A 21,165-nucleotide genomic window follows, 5' to 3' on the forward strand; every position below is an offset into this window, starting at 1 on the left:
CTTGACACAGATATAGATAAAAATACTCTAAAATTAACAATAAAGTAACAATGTTACTTTACAACCCATGTATTCATCAAATCCCCAAATCAAAGTTTCATTTTTCTTGATTTGTCACAAAAATCAAAGAATAGAATAGAATAGAATTTTTTATTGGCCAAGCGTGATTGTACACACGAGGAATTTGTCTTGGTACATAGGTTCTCAGTGCACATAAAAGAAAAGATACCTTCATCAAGGTACCACACTTAGAACACTTAATGATAGTCATAGGGTACAAATAAGCAATCAGGAAACAATATCAATATAAATTGTAAGGATACAAGCAACAAAGTTGCAGTCATACAGTCATAAGCGGAAGGAGATGGGTGATGGGAACGATGAGAAAATTAATAGTAGTGCAGACTTAGTAACTAGTTTGACAGTGTTGAGGGAATTATTTGTTTAGCAGAGTGATGGCGTTTGGGAAGAAACTGTCCTTGTGTCTAGTTGTTCTGGTGGGCAATGCTCTATAGCATCGTTTTGAGGGTAGGAGTTGAAACAGTTTATGTCCAGAATGTAAGGGGTTTGTAAATATTTTCACAGCCCTCTTTTGACTTGTGCAGTATACAGGTCCTCAATGGAAGGCAGGTTGGTAGCAACTGTTTTTTCTGCAGTTCTAATTATCCTCTGAAGTCTCTGTCTGTCTTGTTGGGTTGCAGAACCAAACCAGGCAGTTATAGCGATGCAGATGACAGACTCAGTAATGAATAATGAATGGATTCCAAGTAGAATTAAAATTAGTCAAATTTTTATTTTTAATCAAAGCTGTCCATTTTGCCACCTCCATCATTCCCATCAGTTTAATCATCCATTCTCCCATTGTAAGTACAGGTGGTCCTTGACTTACGACCACAGTTAAGCCCAGGTTTCTGTTGCTAAAAGAGACAGTTGTTAAGTGGGTTTTGCCTCATTTTACAAGCTTTCTGGCCATAGGTTGTTAAGTGAATCACCACAGTTGTTAAAGTTAGTAACACGGTTGTTAGGTGAATCTGACTTTCCCATTGATTGTGCTTCTGAGAAGATCTCAGAAGATGATTACATGACTCCAGGATACTGCAACCGTCATAAATATGAGTCATTTGCCATGCATCAGAATTTTAATCATATGACCACAGGGATGCTGCAACATCCTTGTGAAAAACAGACATAAGTCACTTTTTCAGTGCCATTGTAACTTCAAATGGTTACTAAACAAACTCTTGTAAATCAAGAATTACCTTTATTTGTAAATCCTACCACCTTTACACATATAAAAGTCTTGCTGTTGTTATTATATATAAAGTTCCATAAGATCTCTCAATTTGCTTGTCCATTAACTGCAAAATAAAAATCTCTAGTTTCAATTGTAGATTTATCTTTAATTTTTTCTGAATCAAAATACATATTTGGTCCTAACATTTTCTAGCTTTATTACATGTCCACCAAAAATTAAATAATATACCTTCAGATTAGTTACATTTCCAATAAATATTTGAAGTTCCATTACACATTTTTGACAGTACCCGATGTCAGATATCACCAATACATAATTTTATAAAAGCAAACTTTAAGATTAAAGTTCAGAGTAAATTTTAATCCTTCCATATATTTTCCCATTGATCCAACAAGATGTTTTATCCAAAATAAGATTCTTATTATACACTTTAACTTACCCATCCTGTTTCCATTTTCAGTAAAAAATGTATAGATCTTAGCAATAATACAAGCATCATTTGTACACAGTTCCACATCAAATTCTTACCAATTTGAAAATCATAGTTCTTGTCAAGTTTTAATCTTTCTATTAGCTGGGCATAGAAGAATTGATGACATATATAACCTTCCGATTCCAGATGTTCTCTTGTTTTTAACTTAAACTCTCCAGAGAAAGACAATACATCCACATAAGTTAACCAATTTTGTTTAACTATTGTTTCTCTTCTAAAAATGCTTCCTGGGGTGATAACAATAAAAATATGTTAGGAAAAAAATATTGTTTTATATCTATTTCAAATTCTTAAGTATGTCACATGTAATTAAATGATTTTTAAAATCTACATTCAACTTTTTCATACCACAAATAACATTGCCATCCAAATTTTAATGTCCTTCCAATTCTAATAACCCCCTGTTTTTCAAAGTCACTCGTTCTTTCATCTACACTAAAAAACAATCTGCAAAGTACAATTTCAAATATGGTAATCCTTGCCTTCCTCTTTATTTAGCATCTTGCAATAATTTATATTTAATTCTCTGTTTCTTTCCTTGCCAAACAAATTTGGAGAAAAAAAATCCTGCATGCTCTATTTTGAAGTCTATAAATACAAGCAATATACAAGCAAATATACAATATACAAATAAGTGCTGGGATATTTTGACTCTTAATTTTCTTCTTGTATTAATGGTATTCTAAAGTATGCCAACAAAACACCCTGCCAACAAAACTGCGTGTAGTCAAGGCTATGGTTTTCCCAGTTTTAATGTATAGCTGTGAAAGTTGAACCATAAGAAAGGCTGAGCGCCAAAGAATTGAGGCCTTTGAACTCTGGTGCTGGAGAAGACTCCTGCAAGTCCCTTGGACTGCAAGGTGAACAAACAAGTCAGTTCTAGAGGAGATCAACCCTGACTGCTCTTTAGAAGGCCAGATCCTGAAGATGAAGATGAAATACTTTGGCCACCTAATGAGAAGGAAGGACTCACTGGAGAAGAGCCTAATGCTGGAAAAGATTGAGGGCAAAAGAAGAAAGTTGATGACAGAGAACGAGGTGGCTGGATGGAGTCACTGAAGCAGTCAGCGTGAGCTTAAATGGACTCCAGAGGATGGTAGAGGATAGGAAGGCCTGGACAAACGTTGTCCACGGGGTTGCGATGGGTCAGACACGACTTCGCAACTAACCACAGTAAAATATGGGATATGCATATATAAACTGAAAGAGAACACTCAAATAATATGCTAATTGTATTCAGGACATAACTGTTTGTGAAATTTAATCTATGGGAAAGACTACTGGCAGGAGCAAAAATAAAGTAAAAATAATATTCCCCCCCCCCTTCCTTGCATTTTACAACAAGTGCAGAATCCACCTTTTTCAGATCAGTTGAGTATTGTTGCATTGGTTTTAACAACAAGCTTGTTGCCCAAGCCTATCTCATGGGTTGAAAGAGAGTGACTGGCCCAAAGACACCCAGCTGGCTGTCATGCCGAAAGTGGAACTAGAACTCACAGTCTCCTGGTTTTCTATTCTGGTGCCTTAACCATTACACCAAACTGTTTTTCAAAGGTGAAAATAAGAATGCTTTCTTTAAATGAGTATATGCTAAAGCTTACTTTCAGTAGAATATGGGAACAAGGTAATTGTGGCAGAAGACTCTCAACAGGATTTTAAAAAAAAAACGTAAGCAATAAGGAGGTAGATTTTTTCAGATATTCTGGGAAAAAGTTCCAAACATATAGAGCACTAAAAGGAGAGAAGATCTGGGCAGGGACTTGGTGCTGGAAGAGAGAAGGACACAGATATTGGCAAGACAAAAGGCATAGGGCTTTAACCGCGGGACTTGGAGGAAGAATTTCAACAATGTTTTAAAAGGGGAAGTAAGTTTGGTTTTTCTATGTATGGTTAATCATCGATTTACAGCTGTTTGCTTAGAGACCATTCGAAGTTACAACGGAACCTCCCAAAATGGATTCAAAGTTCCCCATCTTCATGGTCATGAAACTCTACTTTGGGCACTCAGCAGCCAGGCTGCATTTACAGCCGTTTGTAGCATCCTGCAGTCACATGACCACTTTTTACAACAATTTTGCTGGGGGGAAAATGGGAAATTTTCATATTCAATTCCAGTAAAAACAAACGTCCACTGCAGATGTTTCCTGCAAAATTCCAGACATACATAATTTTGCATTCACTTCTATCTAGTTTTACTGGTATTTACCTGGATTGAGAAAGTTAGCTATCTAGTTTGGACTTCGCCGTTCAATAGCTGTTACAGAGTTTGGATACAGGTTCTGATGAAATGTTCTATTTTAATTACCATTAATATCACTGGCGGGCGTAATAAATAATTTGAAAGGTATTTGGAGAGTTTTAAAAAAACTAAATCTATGTTAAACCTCTACCTTTTCTGTTACCTTCTCTGAATGGACAATATGTGTTCTTTTGGAAATTCAGAAGATACTTATCTGCTGAAGAAAGTAGATGCAACTAAAATCTGCTAAGCATTCAAATATTTGTATATTGAAAGTTGTTAATCATCAAAGTGAGATTGAGTTGTACATGTTGTATATGAAACTTTCTAGCTAGCTGTTCTAAATCCATCTGTCTAAATCTGTTGACCAAGCTGTTTGAGAATTATTAAATCCTTCACACGTAGAGGACACTAATATGGCCGTCAGTGCTTTTTGTAATACAGACCAGGCAGCTGTTGCATATAAAATGAATTCTTATAAGAATTATAAGATTCTATTGTCTTATAGCCTTCTCTGCTTGCATTGGGCCAATTTTCACAGAATAGGAAATCAGGATTGTGTAGAATTATGGCTTGTTGTTATTGTTTTTTTGGTCTTGTTTCTTGCAAATCCTGTTTCACTTGCAGAAGCTATTCAAGTTAGACCTGAGAGAATATCAACTTTTTAACTGAATGACTCATTTAACAGTATTGTTGTTATGCTCAGATAGAAGTTTACTAGAAATTGAAGTCAACCACTGACTAGACTATAGGCTGAAAGGGTACTTTGATGGGGCCAAATACGTAGTCCTATTTGAGAAAACTGGTATGGTTTCAATGATTATTAACCTGAGTTGCATTAGGAATTAGAACTGAATCTAGGGCAATCTGCACAACAGTTTTGAACCTTGATTCTCCTGCTTAACACATGTTCGGATTATTGGTGGTCTTGTTGGCTTTCATTCATAGAGTTGGCATGCTGTGACCCAAATTAGCCTCAGAAGTTTCAATTACATTTATGTTGATGGCCAGGGTGCTTGCAAAATAACCTACTCTTAATAATCTGCAGAAATTATACACTCACAACACCCTCTTTCACCTAGCAGACCATGATAAGAAACAAACCTTGAACTGGTGTCAGTTCTATGAATTACCCTGTTTCCCTGAAATTAAGAAATCTCCTGATAATAAACCTAGTTGGGTTTTTGAGCGCATGTGCTAAAATAAATCTCCCCCAGAAAATAAGCCCTCCCTGAAAATATTTAAACGCAGAGCTGGAGATCAGGTAAGACAGGAAGAGGAGCCCCATCTTGCTCCATGTGCCCCAAAATAATAAGACCTCCCCAAAAATAAGGCCAAGCGCTTATTTGGGGGTTCAAAAAATATAAGACAGGGTCTTATTTTCAGGAAAACACGGTAAATTTTAATATACAGAAACTTTGTCCTGTTTTCATTCTATATTGTTGTGGTCTGCCAGCAGCCTGCGGAGCTGGCAGCAGAGTCGGACAGTGAGGAGGCTGGGGAGGAACATGGGCCAGTCATGGAGGCTGGGGAAGGCTCGGTCAAGGACTCTGCGTCGGAAGCAGAGATGGGGCCAGGGCCATCTGGGAGTTATGTGCGGACTCTGGAGTCTCCAGAGTCGGACATCAGAGAGGCAGAGGAACAGGGGGAGCCTGTTCCTAATGCGCACATGCACAGGGCTGCCAGAAGGCAAGAACATTTAAAACAAAAGGGACGACTTGGGAGTAAGGCTTGGAGATGATTGGCCCCTCCCATAAGACATAAAGGAAGAGCAAAGGCACGTGGGCCTTTGCAGGAAGCAACCTTGTGGATGGTGTCGGTTTGTACTTTGAAGCTCTGTTTTTGACTCTGTGTTTCCGTGTGGCCTTGTCAAGATAATTGCCAATTAGGTCTTTGGCAGTATGTCAAACAAGATAAAGGAAGCCTAGGTCAGAAAACACACACACACACACACATCTTAAGAAACCCCAAAGACAAAATCCAGCTAGAAAACCAAGGAGTCTATGAAAGACCTTGCAAAATCTGCCCAGCAACATACATTGGACAAACTAATAGAATAAATGCACGCATAGCAGAACACAAGATTGCAGTAAGAAAAGAAGAAAAAACTTCATCTCTTTTCCAACACCTTAAAGCAACAGGACATGACATTGATTTTGAAGGAACCAAATTAATCTCCAAAACTGAACACAATCAGAAGAGAATAATTGTGGAAGCCATAGAAATAGAGAAACACCCCCATAACATGAATAAACGTGACGATACCTCCCGCTTACCAAACATCTGGAAACTAGCACTAGTCAAGAAACGAATCCCATCTACAAAAATTGACACCAACACACGACAGGACCTCGAACTCGGAACCAGACCAGAGCCCAAAATGCTACTTCCCACACAAACATCCACACATGGCAAGACCTCAAACTCGGAGCCAGACCAGGCCCCAAAATACTATTCCCCACAAAAACATCAACACATAATAGGACCTTGAACTCGGAACCAGACCAGGGCCCAAAATGCTACTTCCCACACAAACATCAACCCCATTAACCAATTAGCAACACAGCCAACCAATCGGCTTGCAACAGCTAGACCAGCTATTCAAAAAACTCCATTAACCAATCAATATGTAGCAACACAGCCAACCAATCAGCTTGCAACAGCTAGGCCTGCACTTCAAACCCCCCACCACCACCACCAGTATTTATAGAGAAACAGCAGTTAAAATCCACACTTTGCTCACATAAGAACAAAGCCAAAGCCTGAAGATGATGAGTGAGATCTCATCGAAACGTTGCCTAAATACTTCCAATCTTACACGGGAAAAGACCCGAATGTACCAAAACCTGCATGTGTGTGTGTGTTATACACACACACATGCGCGCGCACACAGTTGGCAAGCTGGCCTTTCCTTCCCCTGTTGTGGTTTTGAGGGCACATAAAATGGAAAACCAAAAGAAACATTCTCTAAACCAATATTTTAATGTTGCCAGGTCATTACCATTTTTATGAAATGACATTCTTTCCAAGGTTAACAGTCATGTGTGTTTTACTTATAGTTGCAACTTAATATGGTGGGAATAATACATGCAGTTCATTTTGACAAACAGCTCATTTTTGGGGAGCTGTAATTCTATAATTTTGTTATGTATTCAGGGTAAATGCCTCAATTGTTTGGTTTGAGTTTTAAAGCTAAAGAAAATGTATAATTTCAACTCCTGTTCATGGATGTTTTCTCATTTTGTAATCTGGTCCAATATTAGAAATAGTTTTGTTCTGTGGCCACCTTACTTAGATAGAAGCATGATAATATACAGTGTGCCAAGGATTACTTTGTCCTTGTTTTAAGTGTCATTCAGGGTTTTTCTTTCCATAACTGGCAAAAGTAGCAAGCAAAAATAAAAGCCCATAGCCTCAAACTGCCAATTACTAACTCATTGGTTCAATTCAAAAGATTTATTCTTGCTGAAAACATTTCTGCAATGTTTTCTATTTGTACTAAGTACAAGTATTCTGTCTCTTTTTTTTTTTTTTTGCATTTTCTGATACTGACTTGGTGTCTCAGAATCGTTGTTTTCCTCAGATTGTGGACTACCAGGCTAACAGAAAGTACCCATTTAACAAAGCATTTTCCATGAGAAAAGAAAGTAAGGATAAGTGTATATTCATTCATTCATATCCTACTTTTACATTTTTTTAACTATATAACTTAAAGTGATTAGAATTCACCGTCTCCCAGTTTCTAGCATGATGACTAAACTACTAGACCAAGCATCTCTTTCTTTTATTTGAAATTGTTGTTATTGTATTGTCTCTTTTTAAATACAGAACAAACAAATCTTTGGTAGTCAATATTGTGGTTGCTTTTCTATGGCCTATTGATTTTAGTATAAATTACTTATGAGGAAACAGTTGGTACCTTGTTCTAGAATCTGATCTTGGGTAGCACTTACTTTGAAATACATCCAGTCAGGTAGTCATTGCAAACTTTCATATGATATTGCCACTTTTTCTGCACTGTATTGTGCATGAGAACTACTAATGTTTATGAAATCCCGTGGTGAACAGCATTTGCTAAAATGTATTTGTACTGTTTTGCAGGGAGATCTAAAAAGCAAAGTAGTAAATGGCTGCAGAGCAGAGCTTGTGGAATACGTTGCATATACCCATGGTGAAAAATACAAGTTGAAAGCAAACTACTCACTGCCCTGGGAAGATGTGCAGACAAATGAAAAAGGAAGTATGGCCGGCTTAGAAACAGAGAAGTGGGTGCTGAATGAAAATCCATCACTTAACATCCATGTGAATGGAGATCTGATCTGTAACGCTGGAACCAGGGATGAGAACTTAACACCTTTCGAAAAGGATGCAAAACTGGTTTATTCTTCCAGCATAATAGATGAGGCCCCCAAGTTATTTGCACATACAGCTAGAAACGGCATTAAAATCTTACCGCATTCACCAGCAGAATGTGACACATCATTGAAATCAGATGTGAGCACATTGAAAAAAGCAGATGTGAACACTACTGCAAAGCTGGCCAACAGCTGCAATCACAGTAACTCCAGTGCCTCCTGGAGCGAAGCGGCTCAGCTGAACAGCATCTACCCTTTGGCAACTGGAACATATGGTGCTATTCCAGAAAAGAAGGACTATGTTGTAGGCGACCAGACGGAAAACCCAAACACCATTCAGGAAGCCGAAAACTCACTATTGCAAACCATTTCACTTTTACATTTGCAGGACAAGCCACCCTGTACTCCTGTGCTTGAAAGGGGTGCTTGTCTTGATGATGGTGCTTCAACTATTCCTAGCAAGGATTCCCAACCTGAAGATTTGCAACTTCAGTCAACTTTTTTATCTCTGATTAAAAATAGAAACTTAACCGTGGAACAGGTGGTAGCTATTGAGGCATTAACACGTTTGTCAGAGGTCCCTTTAGGCCATTCTTCACCAGCTAAACCGGAAGGTTTAGAGCAGCAAACGTCGCATTTGCTGAACAGTTGCAAAAAGGATAACCCATGTCCCTTAAAATCATCTGCACTGAAAGTAATAAAAGGGACTTGCCCGCAAAAAGATCAGCAGCTTTTTTCTCATCCTGCATCGCAGAGGAGAATCCACCCTAAGAGCCTGTTTTACAAGGCTCAAGGTGCTATTTCTGAGTTCCCCAGTAAATCTCCAGGTCCATCTAACTTACTGCGTAGGTTGCATTGCACCTCAAACGACACCAGACCTTTTTCTGCTTTAGCGTCTGGTGGAAATTCAGGTATTGCTACCAAGAAATGTCCTCTTCATCATAAAACTGCTCTCGGGCCATGTTCCAAAAACTCAAGTACCGTCAGACAGTGGTGGAACAGGGGAGAGGCGTTCGGCAAATGGGAAGGAAAGGCTGTCCACAACCTGAATTTTAAAAGTGGTTCTGTATTTAAGGGTGTTGTTCACAGCCAAGATGAAGAAGAGGTAGCCACCCAGCTAACTCAACTTGCAGCAATAATTGAATCGAGCAGAACAAGCCCCAATCCGAAGACGACGACAACCCTTCTCGGTCGATTACCACCTGATATGCAATCAAAAAATAAGCAGGATCAGTGCCTATTGCAGAAGAAACAATCGGTATTTGGGAGGAACAATTACAGCTCCTCGTTAGTCAAGCAAAGGCAGCCACCTCGGAAGAATGAGAAATCGGTACCGAGGGCCAAAAGATTGAAGAAAAAACCTCAAGTAGTACCAGACCAACCAAGTCAGCTACAGCAAGAATGCCAGTATAGTGAAGTGCAGGACATACAGAAAAAACCTTCTAAACTGCGCAGGCTTGGGCGCATCGCGTCCCAAGAGGCGAAGCTGTCAGCCTTGGGGAAAAAATCTTCCAAAACCAAAGGACAGAAGGCACGGAATCGGAGTGCTTTGTCATCCCAGCAAAAACCAGCTGTATTATTTCTTCCCAAAACTCAGATAATATTCCATCGGCCTTTACCGGCTTCAATACAAGGCAAGATAAGAAGCAAGCCATTAGGCTGTGAAATGGTGCCAGAGCCGCTCAAAACAACCGGCTTTAGTGATGCACAAGGCGCCAGCAGCCAGAGTGGGGCCACAGGGGCTCTTCAAGATGGAGCCCCGCTTTCTAGTAATCAGCTGACTGTTCCTCAGTTAAAAACAGACTTTTGCATAAAACAAGGAAGTGAAAACGGGCAGATGTTTACAGAAGAAGGCAAGAATTCTCAGGTACAACAAACCATGAATATCCCTCAGCTGCGTCCTTTCCCTCAGATCTTCAGTCAGAGAGCTGGCGACATCTGCGAGGAAAGCCAAGCTAAACCACAGGACACTGTGGAACAAAAGGATCAAAATCTGCAACTGATCCCCCGTAACGGTGATGATGGCTTGCCAGGGGATACCATGCACACTCTTAGAAATGTGGAGCATGTAAGTGAAGCTACATTTCCAACATTAAGAACTTTAGAGACTGAAAAGCAACAGGGTACTGGGAACTTAAGATGTTCTCCAACCAAGAATACACTCAGTAGTTTTCTTGAATCTCCCATGACATTCTTAGATACCCCTACAAAGAATTTAATTGATACACCTTCAAAGAAAGGACAGAGTAATTTTCCAACCTGTGACTGTGTGGGTAAGTGTCCGGTAGCTTATTTTTGCATGGTTGAATTTTGAAATCTTTTCTGTCTTTCTGTATGGATCATGTTGCCTAGTCAGGTCATGAAACGTCTATAAGCAAAAAATGCTCAAGAGAGCATCAAGAATTCCACAGTTCAAGCTTGAGTTACAGATGTTCTCTTCTATTAAAAATCTTCTTTTCCCTCAGGTCAGAATTCCCCAGAAACTTGCAAATATTTATACATGCTGAAATTCATGAGTTCTATTCCATAACAAGAAGATCCTCTACATCTATCCAGATTTTGCGCAGATACCTTCTTGACTATCTGGATTTCTTGAATTTTCTTCAAATTTAAAACCTGTTAATGTTGAGCTTTGTCAATTTGTGAAATCAGAGCTGATAAAATTCTCAACTACCTATCTATATCTTTTCCATAGCTTACAAGGAAAGGAATTGTTTTATTTTGTTCAGAAGTATGCAGAAATTGTAACTAATGGCATTTATGAATGCTGAAGTTAAGCCTTAATCCATGTATAGTCTCTTACTATATGTTATTGGCCAACACATTGAATTCCAGTGGCAACATAATACTCTGCAATGTCTATAATTTTATTTTATTTTGATTGTGAAAGGAAAAAATTGTATTTTTGATAAATAACAAATTCAACCACCTGCAGAATTTACTTATATGGCAGTATTACCAATTTTAAATTAATAACCAATGTTGGTAGTGTTAGTACAATCTCTCTCTGTTTATGTTGAAGTGTGACTCAATTGCTAATCCCACTCTGGCATTTCAATGCCAAAATTATATGATCATGAGTTTTATCGAATAGAAGTGTTTTACAGATAGTCCTTGATTTACGACCACAATTGGGCTGGAACTTCTGTTGCTAAGTGATGCGGTCATTAAGTGAGTCACATCCAATTTTATGACCTTTTTGCTGCCACTGTTAAGCAAACTGCCACAGTTGTTAAGCAAATTGCACAGTCATCAGGTGAATTTGGTTCCCCCCATTGACTAAGCTTGTCAAGAGGCCCCCCCCACCCCCCCCGAAGGTCACAACACAGGACGCTGCAACTGGCATAAATACATGTATATTGGCAAGTGGCTAAATTTTGACTACATGACCGTAGCGACGTTGCAGCAGTCATAAGTCTGAGGAGTAGTCATAAGTCACTTTTTTTCAGCATCATCATAACTCCAAACGAATGGTCATAAGTCGAGGACTACTTGTTTATTGTTAATAGAATAGTTAAGCGGAGTCAAATGAGACTCAGTTTAATTTAAGGAATTTGTAAGTAGTGTTTCCGAATGTCCAAGCAATATTTTTAACAGATATTTAAAACTTTTTTTTTTGCAGAACAAATTATAGAGAAGGATGAGGGCCCATACTACACACACCTTGGAACGGGCCCAAATATTGCTGCAGTCAGAGAAATAATGGAGGACAGGTGAGGAAATAAATGTTAATGCTGATAAATAAAAAATGATTTTACACATGGGTGGCGATAGTTGTGGTATATCTGGTGTGTTCTTGTTATGCTTTGGTGGGCTTGCTTTGTTATGTTGGATCTGAACAATAGTCCTTGCATATGAACTGCACTATATATTACAACAATGATGGCTAACCTTTTCTGGACCGTGCACCCAAAACCCCCAAGATGCAAAGCACGTTTGGCCCTGCGCATTGCCCTGACCCTGCGCATGTGTGTGCCCCTGCATATGCCCTGTCCCCCATGCATGCGCAGCAGAGACCCAAAGACCAGCTGGCCGGTGGGAAGCGTGTGCGCATGCGCTTCAGAGCTGAATTCGGACAACGGCTCATGTGCCATAGGTTCGCCATCATGGTACTAGAACATTTACTCATAGCAAGTACCGTATTTCCCCGAAAATAAGACCCCGTCTTATATTTTTTTGAACCTCTAAATAAGCACTTGGCCTTATTTTCAGGGTCATCTTACTATTTTAGGGTGCGTGGAGCAAAACAGGGCTCCTCTTGCCACCTTACCTGATTTCCAGCTCTGTCTCTCTAGCCCTAACCAGAGGAAATGGCGGGGACCGGCTATGCATGCAGTTAAATATTTTCAGGGAGGGCTTATTTTCAGGGAGACACAGCATGAGTCTGTTTTAGAAAATGAGTTTGAATATTCTCATTAGCTTTTAAGTGGTTGTTAGCAGTGGGTATTGGATAGAAAGTCACGATATGCTATATGCAGATGTGGAGAATTCATCTGTTTCATGTTAATTTCTAAGCGGTGTAATCAAGTTGCTAAGGGTAATTGAAGACTGAACTATGGGAGAATTTCATGGGAGAACTTCAGATATGATTCCTGCAACAAGATGTTCAAATTATAATCTAAGTACTGAGCCTTCGGTTTGCACATAATGCTATAATTGTTGCAGAGTACCTAGGCCTGGTATGTACCTACAGGCTTACATTCCTACAAGATGTTGGCTATCAAAATCTCCCCCCCACCCCGGTTTTCCTATAATAAGTCTTGGATTTTTTTAGTCTACTCAGTGCTCTGCTTTTGCACTAATGAGAGAAGGTATGGAATGCCTAGAGCTGCACTCAGCCCCCTTCCCCAAATTCACATTGCCATCCTTTAATATATTGAAATATGTTAAGCCGTGGTAATACAATGGTTAGAATACGGTATTGCAGGCTGACTCTGGCCATAGCCAGGAGTTCGATCCTGACTTGCTCCAAGGTTGACTCAGCCTTCCATCCTTCTAAGGTCAGTAAAATGAGGACTCTGATTGTTAGGGGCAATATGCTGGCTCTGTAAACACTTAGAGAGGGCTGTAAAGCACTGTGAAGTGATATATAAGTCTTAAGTGCTATCACTATTGCTATCTCTCATTCAGCTAGGTTGCTTCAAGTGCCATAGGATGGATTTGGAGGTGGTTGTTCTTATACTTATTCCTTCGTGATCTTACGGTACTAGAATAAATATCAAATAATCAAAATCAACTTTTAAATGCTTGTACCCATTCCTCTGTATGACGAATTGTTTAAATTTGTATCTGTGCAGTTTTATACCACCCAGAATTGTTCTGGAGTTAAGTGACTTTAAATCAATTAAGTGATGAACAAGTACAAATTGTTGAATTTTGGAAACGTATACTGGGTGGCAGACATTCACCAATCCCATATTTCCTTTTTGCATTAGATACATTTTGTAAGGATAGACCTCATAACCTTTATCTAATTTCCAAAAACCTTCAACTTGTCTTCAACAATTTGGTTCCTTCCAGAGGACTTAATTGCTATAATTCCAATACATTCAGGGAGCACCAATTGTGGGAGATTGATTTAACCTTTAAAGTTGCTTTAAAGATTGCTTTAAAGTTGATTAGACAATCTGTCAACCGTTGGGTTCACCGTTTCAGAGATATTTGAATAACTAATACCTAAGCAGAAAAACAGAATGACCAGGAGCAGGCAAAAAAACATGGAGATGGGAACAATCTCTTAACTTCCTACCAACTTTCCCACAGACTTACTTTCCTTATAAAAAGCTGTCAGGAAGCATTGGAAATGATTACCTGATCAGAGTATAAGACGCAGCTTAGTTTTTGGGGAGGAAAATAGGAAAAAAAAAATCTGCCTACCAGGTATTCATCTGGCTAGCGTCCTCAGTCTGGTCAGCTTCAGCACATTAGTTTGCTGGTTTTTATCCCCTGCTTGGGGATAAAAAACAGCTTCTAAGGCACAGCTGAGAGGAAGCAGCAATGAGAAAAGCAGGCAAAGCACGGGGAGATCGCCTAATTAGGGCTGAAAAAAAGCTTCTAAAGAACAGCTGAGAGTCGGAGCAAAGCATGGAGATCACTGGGTAGTGCCTGGTTAAAGCACAGTGGAGAGTCGAGGGAGCAGGCAAAGCTGGGAAGATCGCTTCACTTGCTAGTACCTTGTTAGGGCTGGAAAAAAGCTTCGAAAAAGCTACATTCGGAGTATAAGATGCTCCCAAATTTTCAGCCTCTTTTTTAGGAGGGGAATGGTGCGTCTTATACTCCAAAAAATATGGTACCTATTGTTCTAAACAGCAGTTACCAATTGCAATACAGAAATATTTGTGCTCTGGATACCAGCCAACCTTTTTTGCTCCTGCAGGTCCAAACAATAAATCTTCACACTATTTTTTAATTCTTAGAAGGAAAGGGAACTTTTGAGAAGAAAGCATGATGGATATTAATGCAAATATATTATAATTGTTCTAAGAATGAAGCTCTTACGTTGGGGCTTCAAATTATTCAATTAAAATATTTTTTGATGTAAGGGTTAGGGTTAGGGTTAGGGTTAGCTAACTAAAGCTGCTAAAGCACAGCTCAGAGTTGGAACAAAGCCTGGAGATCCTTCACTCTCTAGTGCCTCATTAAAGCACAGTGGAGAGTCAAGGGACGAGCAAAGCTTCACTCTCCTCAGTGCCTCGTTAGGGCTGGAAAAAAGCTTCGAAAAAGCTACATTCGGAGTATATGACGCACCCAAATTTTCAGCCTCTTTTGGGGGTGGGGGGGAATTATACTCCGAAAAATACGGTATTACTTGACTGTGGCAACACTGAAGTGGCCACAACTTTACTAGATTTCAGTCCCCCAGGGGTCATGGTTCCAAATTTTAGTCACATTCTATCAGTCAAGAGTGTTCCAACTTTTTTGACTTTGCAGAGGGGGAGGGGATGGTTCCACACGAGCGGTTGGCAAACGCACAGACTTGTCTGCTGCTCGTGTGAATGGGGATGCGTGTGCGCTTGCCCATCACTTTCATGGCCTGATTCCAAAAGGTTCAAGGCCTGGTAGTGGGCCCAGGGATTGGGGACTCCTTCTGTAAATGAGGCTTTTGAGGTAGGTTGATTCAAATATTGTTGCCCTAACATGTTTCATCCAATTGAAGGTTACAAACAATCAGACACTAGAGATTTAGTAGTGTACAGACAATGTTCTGCTTACAAATAGGTTATGTATTGAGCATCTGTTTGTAAGTCTATTTTGTTCGCAAGTTCATGTTTTGTGCAGATGGTAACCTTTTCCTGGATTCTGGGACCCTCTAAATTGGGAGGTGTTGAAAAGCTTGTTTGTATTGGTCGAAGTTTGTAACTCAAAAGTTTGTAAGTAGAGTATAGGTAAAATCATCCTGCATTTTGTTCAGCATTTTGTTACCATGTTAGCCAATCTGGAAGCTGGTGAAATCTCAAATCAGGATGAAATTTTAGATAATTTGACTGACAGTGCACTACTACAAGACACTTTCTTGTGGGATGTGCCCAAATTAATACACTTAATATGAACAGAGCAAGTGATATGAAAACTGTAACTTAAGCTGTCAACATCATAAACTATTTTTAGCAATACTTAACATCAGATACATTTGACTTGCATAAAGATCTGTTTCACATAAGGCAATTTGCATTGCAGTTTCCCCATTCATTTTCTTGCTGATTTGTTTTTCCTGCAATTTGTTTTTCCCCCCCTCCAATTGCTTAGCATCTGTAATTTTGTGGAGTTTGACTGTGATGAAACTTTACTCACAAAAAAACCTACTGTTTGCTTCTCTGCAACTTGTATTAAAAGATTCCAGTGTTTGTTTATTTCAGCATAGTAGAACCAATGCCGTTCTTTTCTGCCACTCTGCCTGGGTCCAGCACATCTGTTATGGCATGTTCCTCATCATTTAGGATTGCTTTAGTACCATGTTGCTTACCTGGAACTGGGAAGTGATGGAGAAATTGGACACAACAGGGTTCAAAAGGAGAGGAAGAAAAAGGGAAGCAGGACATTTAAATGCACCAAATGACTAAATCCGTGACGGCAAACTTATGGCACGTGTGCCACAGGTGGCACGCAGAGTCCTCTCTGTGGGCATACCAGCCATCGACCCAGCCCAGCTCCATCACGCATGCGTGCAGGTCTCCCACTGGCCAGCTGGTCTTCAGGTCTCTGTTGTGCATGCACGGGGGGCGGGGCCTTCCCCGATCTCCGCAGGTTTCCCCCCAGCGCGCCCTACTTTTCTACTCCATTTCTGCTGCCCGCACCAACCTAGAAGGCAAAACGGGGCGTTGGGGTGCTGAGTGAGCCCCCCCCACGCCCCATTTTGGCCCTGGAAAGCCTCCTGTGCCAACTTGGAAGCCAAAATGGGGCACTGGGGGGCGTATGTGCGGGTGGGATGGGATGCATGTGCAGGGGGTACTCGCATTGCATTTTGAGGGTTCGGGCACACATGCATGCATTTGCGCGCGCACACGCTTTTGGTACTCAACGCCAAAAAGGTTAACCATCACTGGACTAGATGATAACCCTGTGTGAACTTGAAAAGAAAAGAAAAAAAATGGCAACCCTTGCAAACATATGCCTGCATTTTCAAATCCATATTGCATATTTCCTCTTACTTGGCATTGCCCTGTTCCTACCTAGCAGGATTTTTACTGTTTTTTCTCATTTCTTCAGCTTTAGTAACTACCTGCAAAGATGGTAGAGACCTTTTTCTTTGGGTTCCAAGGTTAAAATGGAGGAAGTTATGCAATTCTTTGTCTTGTTTCTTGTAAAAAAAGATTTGTCTAACACAGGGCTATCAAACTCCCGGCCCGTGGGCCGGATGTGTCATTCGCTGGCCACACCCACGCCCAGTTTAGTGAAAGGGAAAAAAGTTCCAATTTGTCACGTGATTCCATGAGTTTGACACCCCTGGTCTAACAGCAACATTAGGTCAGCAGCCTGGTTTGAAAGCAGCTGCCCATATTTTCAAGTGGTACCATCAGGAATTCTGGTAGTAGCATCAAACTAAAGATACAGAGAAAGAAGAAAGAGGATTCAGCATAATTTATGGTATGTAGATCTGAAAGAACAGTTTCTGCCCCAAAACAGGCCAATGATGAATGACGGTGTAAAGAAGCCATAGAACATAGGTAACTACAAACACTGCAGGTAGCCCTAAACATACAACCACAACTGTGACCAAAACTTCCATTGTTAAGTGAGTCATGTCTGATTTTACCATTTATTTTTATTTTTTTTGCCATGGTTGTTTGGTGTATCACCCCATCATTAAGTGACTCACAGGGTGGTTAGTGGACCCAGCTTTCCCTGTTGCTTATTGGAAGTCAGCTCAGAAAGGTCACAAGGGTGATCACATGACCCCAGGAATGTTACAATGATTGTAAGTGTGAGGACTGCTCACAAGTCACTTTTCTAAGTGCCATCGTAGCTTTGAATGCTTTGGTAAACGATTGGTTGAAAGTTGAGGTCTACTTATATTTGAAATTGGGATCAGGGGTATCCCACAAGTCCTAACTGTAAGCATTTATTTATGGACAAGATTATCAAATAGCAGTAGCTAACACCAAGGCTGTTTCTGGAATCGTTCAGTTAAGAAGTTTTCTCTTTACTAAATTGGTTATAATCAAAGACTTAAAACGTTCCTGGATGTAATCTTGTCTATCTTCTGTGCTCTGTGACACTTTTTCTGGTTTGTTTCCATGTTTATCTTTGGGTCTGCTTGTGATTTCTCTGTGTTTTGTATTTTTCTTGGATTTGTTTTCCCATTTCTTTTTATTGTCAGCCCCCTAGAAATTAATTTTAATCCTATCTATACTGCCCAATAGATAGTCAAGTAGCATAGATATTGTATGAATATTTTTTTTAAAGGAGGTGATTAAAGGAAGGCAGTTTCTCTTAATTTTCAGCTAAAGTCTAGTGTCCTCCATGTTGGACTGTGCTTGTTGTCCTAACTACAGAGAATAAATCTGAAAACTGAAGATTGCCTGGGTTCGTGACACGTTTTGATTGGAATTCCACTGTTTTGATAAATTAATTGCTTTAACCAATTAATAGTTTTATTAATTGACTTAAAAGTGGACATTGTTAATTGGATAGCAGTTCTTACACACATTGTACAGGTATTTGCACAAATTGTAAATGGCAAACTCTTAAAAAAAAGTTGTCCTTTTCTTAAAGCAGGAATGCCTTCTTATGGTGACAACTTTTACTTGAAAATTATTGCATTTGCATGGCACAGTGTACTTTTGAGAGTGAAGTGCTTTTGAGTCAACGCTGAATCCTGGTGTCTGCTTGGAGAAGTCCCCGCAGCTTTCTTGTCAAGATTGCAGAAGTGGTTTGCCACTGTCTGCTTCTTAAGGGTGAAAGAGAGTGATGTCCAGGGTGGAAAGGATTTAGTTCTCCCACCCCTTAAACCAACGACAACATCAAAACCCTCTTGAGTATTATTGCAAACCTCAGATGCCACAGTAGCAATCTGAGTACTGCAGGATACTTATTTATCTGATGTATTTGTATCCCGCTCTTACTATTTTAACAAATAACTCTAGTCCCGCGGACCAGATCTGGCCCATGGGGTACTTAAATCTGGCCTGCAGGGCCGGCCAGAAAATAGCAAAGGATTGGCCCGCGGTGCCTCTGGAAGCCAAAATGGAGTGCAGGGGGTCTGTCTGAGGCCCTCCACATCCGATGTTTGGTCTGGATGGCTTCCTGCAGCACTCTGCTGGCCAAAACGAGGTGCAGAGGGGCTGCGTGAAGCCCCCACATCCCATTTGGGCTGGCAGGGTGCTGCAGGAGGCGTCTGTCCCCTCTTTTCTGTTCCCCCCTGGGCTCATGGAGACGTACAATGCTGATCCGTCCCTTGAAGAAATCCAGTTTGATACTCCTGCTCTAGGCAGTGGAACTTGAACTCTCGGTCTCCTGCTTTCTAGCCTGGTGCCTTAACCACTAGACAAAACTGTCTCTTACTTGCAGTAAAAGAAGGATTTCTAACACGGCAGGGAAAACATAGGACATTTCTGTATGTTGGAATGGATCTTGAAAATCCTCTGGTTTGGCCTTGCCCATTTTAGGTATCCTTCCAGATGGCGTGGACTTCTTCATAATTTTTCAGCCAAGTTGGGGAAAGCTATTCCATAACCCTGTTCATACTATTAAAAAAAGTAATTACAACATCTTGGGTAGTATTTTCAAGGCTGAAGAGCTACACCTAAGGAGTAATGAAGGTGTCCTTGACAGAGATATGCACAGTCTGTTGCCTTGGAAAAAGGGGGTTGAAGCAGGGGTGAAATGTTCCCAGTTCGGACCAGATCGGCCGATCTGGTAGCAATGACGGCGGATGGTTCAGAGAACCGGTAGCAAAAATCCCTACCCCCCCACAGATGAGTCGCGCAATCATCAGAGGTTTTTTTTTTTTTTACTTTTAAAAGCATTTTTTCTTTGGCTGAAAAAATGCTTTTAGAAGTAAAAAAAAAAAAGCCTCTGATGATCACACAGCTCAGCTGGGATCGTCAGAGGCTTTTAAAAGGCTCCTTTTATGATCCCAGCTGAATTACCTGATCATCAGAGGGATTTTTTTTCTTTTAAAGACAAAAAAAAATCCTTTTAGAAAAAAAAAAAAGGTTGGCCACGCCACGCCTACAGAACCGGTGGTAACAAATTTTACATTTCCCCTCTGGGTTGAAGCTTTACTAAGTCACAATGAGATAGAATTTGGAAGTGGCTCAAGCAGACGACTCCCTAATTCATTGCAATATAAAAAGCGGGAAAGAGTAATCAGACTTGCACAATTTTGTTATTTTAGCCAATCTCTATAAAAGATTTCCTGTGGAGTTGCTTTCCTGATCTACAGTAGTTTACCTAGTGGAGCTGATATCATTAGGTAAGAGGTATTCGTCTGTTGAAGAAATTTCTTCAAATTTACAGATGAAATTTAATTCCTTAAAATTTCTATCCTTTCATTTTAGCCTTCTTATTTGTAAGTGCACTAGCATGCTGTCTTAGAGCACTATGTGTCCCTGGGAAGTTGGTGACTGCCCTTAAATCTTAAGGTTTTTGAGGATCTTCAAAAACAGAAAGACTTGTCATTTTTAGAAGCAACACTAGGCCTTTCTCTTTGTGCTAATATGAGGTGCCTCAAGTTTAATGCTTTGTTTTTTAAAAAAAATCTAATCTATTTATTTTGTTATGTTGTGCTCCTTTGGTAGGGATTAGATGACTCTATTGAGTATTGCCTTCAAAAATGTCTTAAGAATCAATTCAGAATGGATCTCACAGTAACTTTTGCTGTCTTTTGATCACCTATTAATCAAATTATTTTTCTGTTTCCCTTTGTGCAGGTATGGAGCAAAAGGAAGTGCTGTAAGAATAGAGGTAGTGGTGTATACAGGCAGAGAAGGAAAAAGTTCCCAGGGATGTCCAATTGCCAAGTGGGTGAGTTTTTATTTTTTAGTAATGTAAGACACATTTGTGTTTACTTCCACTATATTTTCCTATAATATTGATGATGCTTCATGTTCATAAAAATATTTTTCCGTGTTGCTCAAAGACATTTATCTTACTAATGTATCCCATGCTAAACTAAAAAGCACTGTTGTATATGAACAGGAAGATCAATATGTATTAAAAAGAATACAATTACTATCCAGATAGTCCTTACTTACCAACTGCATCATTCAGTGACTGTTCAAGCTTGCAACAGTGCTGAAAAAATAACTTTGTAAGCAATACCTGCATTGTTTACAAAGCAATACCTACCTTAGCAATTCTTTCAGTCTTGTGATTGCCATAC

General features: G+C 39.9%; 1 protein-coding gene across 2 annotated transcripts in view; it reads left to right on the forward strand.

Annotated features, from left to right (window-relative positions):
* Nucleotides 1–21,165, forward strand: part of TET1 (tet methylcytosine dioxygenase 1) — a 110,491-nt gene that overhangs the window by 47,301 nt on the left and 42,025 nt on the right. For both annotated transcript variants that reach the window (XM_058187740.1, XM_058187741.1), the window contains 3 exons: nt 8,089–10,615; nt 11,965–12,055; nt 20,714–20,807. In XM_058187740.1, coding sequence (XP_058043723.1) covers nt 8,089–10,615; nt 11,965–12,055; nt 20,714–20,807 — 2,712 coding nt within the window. The remainder of the gene's footprint in view (nt 1–8,088; nt 10,616–11,964; nt 12,056–20,713; nt 20,808–21,165) is intronic.

The sequence above is a fragment of the Ahaetulla prasina genome, chromosome 6 (assembly GCF_028640845.1).
Source record: "Ahaetulla prasina isolate Xishuangbanna chromosome 6, ASM2864084v1, whole genome shotgun sequence".
NCBI classification, from domain to species: Eukaryota; Metazoa; Chordata; class Lepidosauria; order Squamata; family Colubridae; genus Ahaetulla; species Ahaetulla prasina.